The 5,000-nt window shown below is 47.0% G+C and overlaps 1 protein-coding gene across 1 annotated transcript in view; it reads right to left on the bottom strand.

Annotated features, from left to right (window-relative positions):
* ablim3 (actin binding LIM protein family, member 3) overlaps positions 1-5,000 on the bottom strand; it is a gene marked incomplete at both ends in the record, with an annotated part of 63,463 nt that overhangs the window by 10,114 nt on the left and 48,349 nt on the right. The window contains 3 exons of the mRNA XM_080529128.1: positions 1,149-1,199; positions 3,219-3,317; positions 4,372-4,504. Of these exons, the coding sequence (XP_080385254.1) occupies positions 1,149-1,199; positions 3,219-3,317; positions 4,372-4,504 (283 nt within the window). The remainder of the gene's footprint in view (positions 1-1,148; positions 1,200-3,218; positions 3,318-4,371; positions 4,505-5,000) is intronic.

Raw genomic sequence — 5,000 nt, forward strand, 5'->3', positions numbered from 1 at the left:
GTACAAATGAGTTTATAAAATGTTTGACATCATACTGTAGGAGTCCTGTCCCACGTACTGGAGAGCACCTCAGCTTCCCACATGTCAGCCTTTGACAAACGACCCACCCACACTAAAATGATCCATCTAGCCATAATCTATCTCTCTGCACTGCGTTTTTGGGGGGACTCCAACAGGAGAGGACTGCATTGCAAATCACCAGATATATCACCATAATAACTATACACAGTATAATGCCCATCCTTGGACAGCAGTATTGATGGGCTGGAGAGGCTGCATGTCCTGGTGGGACATGGGACATCAGCGATCTACAGGTTACACATAGATGGTTCAAACCCAGTCAATCACACTAGTTAATTATTAGCATGCATGTATTGTCGACTTCTGATAAATGCAATGGTTTGGGCACTGTCATAACAGTGTGTACTACACCCGGGAATGAAATGCTATTATCTGGATGAATCAATAAAAAACAATGTAAAATCATGTAACATTGGGACAAGAGAACGACATTGCACTTAAGTAGAGTTTGCACTTAGCCAAACGTGCACTTATCAGGAGTCGATTAGATACTGTGAGCTCTCTATAAAGCTGAGATGTACAACGTCTGTGCTATGGTGATATCTGTGATTATCCAACCATTATAGAAGCTTACAGGGACAGTTCACTTTTTGACAGCTTCCAGTCAGACGGTTCCTTACCCTGAAAGTAGTCCATGGGCCAGGAGAATCTGTGATCCATGGCTCAGAGTTGTTTAAGTAGTCAGCAGTACATTGGATCACAGTTTCTCCTGGCCCATAGACTACTTAAGCATTGGACTAGAAGGTGTAAAAAAAGTCAACCATCCCTTTAACAACGTAGTATGTGAATCATGCTTGCTATCAGGGTCCAACCACAGCCACATATACATTTACTGTATATTTCTATGGCTATGGGTCGAACCAACTGATGGTGGTTACAGTGTTGTTGTTGTTGTTGTCGTTGTTGGACTAAACCACTAGTTCTACCCCTGTCATGAGAGGCTGACACATCCAGCTGTGCTTTTGTTGAGAGACGCCAAATACACACATCAATCAGAACTCAAACACAGCACAGCTTGACAGTGACTCCACACACAGACACAGCCCTAAGCATCACCACACATATACCATTTCTCTTATAGATGGGAGGCTTCCTGTAGATGTTGGGCTCGCCTGTGGCTGAAACCAAAGAAAGATCAGATGAACAGAGAACAGGGGGGGAGAGGGAGGGAGTGAGGGAAGAGGAGGAGAGGAGAAGAGGGAGTGAGGGTAGATGTGGACAGGAGGAGAGGGAAGAGAGAATAGGGGAGCGGGAGGGTGAGGAGGAGGAGAGGAAAAGAGGGAAGTGAGAGTGAGGGAGTGAGGGTAGAGGGGGAGAGGGGGGGAGGGAATAGAGATACAGAGGAGAGAGGGAGGGAGTGAGGCTAGAAGAGGAGAGGCAGGGAGAGCAGGAGAGGAGGAGAGGGAATAGAGATACTGATCAACACGGAGGAAAACAACAATGTCGGGGGACGTGCATCCCTTCTCTGACAACATGTGTTGTAAGGGTTTAAAATGTAATGTAAGTGTGAAATAAATAAACAGCGTTCTGTTGATGCAGATCAGTTGAACAAATGTGTTGGACTCCTCCTTGCCTGCGTCCAGAGGAGAGCGGTGAACACCACACACACAGTGACCTCATAGTGTCCCTTGAACTGCCTCTCAACCCTGAGCCATGCGTCTCTTATACACCCCGCACTCCTTCTCTATGGCAATCTGCTGACTCAGACAACCGAGGCTGTGTGATATGTATTTACTACACACCCACACCCACACACACACACACACACCCACCCACACACACACACACACACACACACACACACACACACACACAAACACACAGCTCAGCTGTAAAATTAGCAAGTGTCAACTTTCGACACATCATATAGCATCAACGGGGATAGCGTGATATAAAACGGACATCATCAATAAAACAGATGAGGGTGTAATGGCTGCTGCTGCGCATCAGGGGAGGCTGGTAGAGGAAGACATCAGAGGACGGGCTCATTGGAATGCATTCCAATGAGCCCATCCTTTAGATTTCTACCTCCACCATCCTCTTCTGCTGTGCATATAAACAGCCCAATTATGTACCATGTCAACAGCTGGGAGACTATTGTCACTGCAGAGGGTCATTACAACATAACCTCCATAGAAGCAGCACAGAACAGGAGGAGGAGGAGGAGGAGGATGAGGAAGAGCTATGGAGCATCTGACAGAAGGAAGCATTAAGGTCCTAAATTCAGTCATGAAGTCTGAATAACGTCTATGATGGATGAAGGAAGGACGTGCTATTGTAAAAGGGGTAGGCAGTGCACACAGATGTGGGACCACAAACAAACATACAATACAATTATGGGATGTGGTTAGTATGGTGTAAATTGTCTCCACAGACAGTAGTGGCTTTTTAAAATACAGCTCAAGGGCAGCATTTCATTCCAGTGAGTCGCTCCCTCCTTGCCTGCCCTTGTTCACATCTGCTTAACATCTACTGTTTTTATTTATTTATTTAAAATGTATGGTTCAAGATTGTAATCGTTTGGTAGCCGAGAATGCATTGCAGTCTACAGTATTATATTGTTAAATGACTAAAGAGTACATTATTGTATGATTTTACTGCAACAATTGCAGCTACAGTGCACTTGATTTAAGTTGCTTTGGATAAAGGCGTCTGCTAAATGTCTAAAATATGAATGTAATGTCACGCTTGGCGGCCATATTGTTCAATGTAGTCCCGTATTATTAGTGTTGGAGCTCGGCAGCCAGAAAAATAGATGTTTTATTATTTCTATGCAGGAACTGTAACATTTTATCAGCAGGTGCCACAATGTGGACAACCTACAGACCCGGAAAAAAGTTGTGTTCAAACAGGTAAGAGGACTTGTCAGCATCACAGTGTCAGAGTCTGTGACCACAGGAAGAGAAGAGTGAACGATATGACGGGAGCCCTGGGGGCCCCACCTACCCTACCAGAGCTGTGGAAGGAGGGAGGAAAGGAGGGCAGAAAGCAGGGAACAACTCTCTGGAATGAAATGCATCCCAAGCATCTGGGAGACAACAGTGAGACAGGTGAGAACAAGAGGATGTAGGGGGGGGGGGGGGGGGGGGGGGGGGGTGTATGTGGGGTGTGGGGTGACAGGAGAACCAGAGGCCTACCTGGAACATGGAAATGCTTGGGGGCTTGGTAGGCGGTGGGCGTGGTAGGCCTGCCGTCAAGCTGACTGTAATAGGGTGAGCTCCTGCCACTCTCAGTGCCTGCAGTCAGCCCAACCAATCACAGTGACACAAACCAGATCATGAGCCAAGGCTTGACCCGCCCCCCTAGGCCTCCCTCCCTCCCTCCCTCTCTCCCCACAGCCAAAGCTCAGCCCATGCTCATATAGAAACAGACAGTCAGGGATAGTGTATATTTAGTGTGTTTGACTAAAAGTACACTATGCCTGTTTTTATGAAGTGGGAACAACACTAGCTGCCAAATGTGCCACAATCATATTGTACTACTAACATTTATTACTCTTTTAAAACAAATGTACATTACCATTAGAGAGGTTGCAAATGAACACATAACTCTCCTTGAGGAATGACTAATCATCTTTGTAGATATCGAAGCGAGGTAACACCTGCTGCTTCAGTGCACGTGTTGGTCAGAGCAGGGACTAAAGAGGGTTAAACACCCTGCTATCAGACCCTGCCCTGCGTCCACACACACGTGGACATGGATGTTGTAGCGTGACAGAATGGAGGGTAGACCAATCCCCCATAGTATACCACACCACCACCATCATATGAGAGGGTATATGCCTACAGGACGGGTCCAGAGCAGGGGAGGCTGGCGGAGGTAGACGTCGGAGGACGGGGCTCACTGTCAATGCATGGAATGGAATGAAGAATGCTATCAAACATCCCGTCCTCCGATTTCTACCTCCACCAGCCTCCACTGTTTCCAGAGAGGGAGTCATCATATACTGTATGATAAGGTTGGGGGTGTGAGAGGGATTACGGGGGGGGAGGGGGGGAATTGTGATGTGGCAGCATGAGTGAATCCTATCCTTTGAATGTGTGTGAACCTCTAACAAGTGTCACCTAAAGAAGATGAGAAGTCGCTGAGGGAAGCGTATAGAACAGACTTCACTATAAGTCAAATGGACAAATATGGATAGGGACAAAATCCACACGTACGTGTGTTACTCCTACCTATTTACTGTGCTGTGTACAGACGTGGTGTGTGTCTGTGTGTGTGTGCGCGTGCATGTGCATGTGCGTGCACATATGTGTGTGTGTGTGTGTGTGTGTGTGTGTGAGGACTCACCAGGCCGGTGGTGCTGCTGCGGGGAGTGGGACAGCGTAGGAGACGTGCCCTGGCGGCTGTAGGTGGGCGAATCAATGAGGCCGGGGCTGGAGGAGCGCCTCAGCTGTCTCAGCTCTACACTGTCATAGATGTCCTGGTAGAGAGAACACACGGGTCACCACACAGCTCCTGCTATACTAACCTGGCACATTCTTCAAAGGCAGGAATGAAACATAACCATCAACACAGGCATCATGTCCCACATACTACATCCCCCCTGTTCAGCTATCTCCTACCTCCTATGACCTTTTCACCTCTGCCTTCCCTCTACCCCTCTGTACAGTTTCTCTACTGTGAAAAATAAATCGAAATCAATCTTAATTATTCCTTCTTCTCACATTATGACTGCCCAATGGCCCATTGCCCTAGCAAAGATGACTTTTTCTTGCTAAGACTGATGGATAGATGATTCAGTTAATGTGTTTGTCATAAGTCGCTTTGGATAAAGGGTGTCTTCTAAATGCCCAAAATGTAAATGTAAATGCTATCACCCCTCTTACTGTGCTTATCGTTGATAGGTTTACACAGAGGAGGATGGTGGAGGTAGACAGCGGAGGACAGGCTCATTGTAATGCATCGAATGGAATGAG

The sequence above is a fragment of the Nansenia antarctica genome (assembly GCF_963989245.1).
Source record: "Nansenia antarctica genome assembly, chromosome: 4".
In the NCBI taxonomy this organism is placed as follows: domain Eukaryota; kingdom Metazoa; phylum Chordata; class Actinopteri; order Argentiniformes; family Microstomatidae; genus Nansenia; species Nansenia antarctica.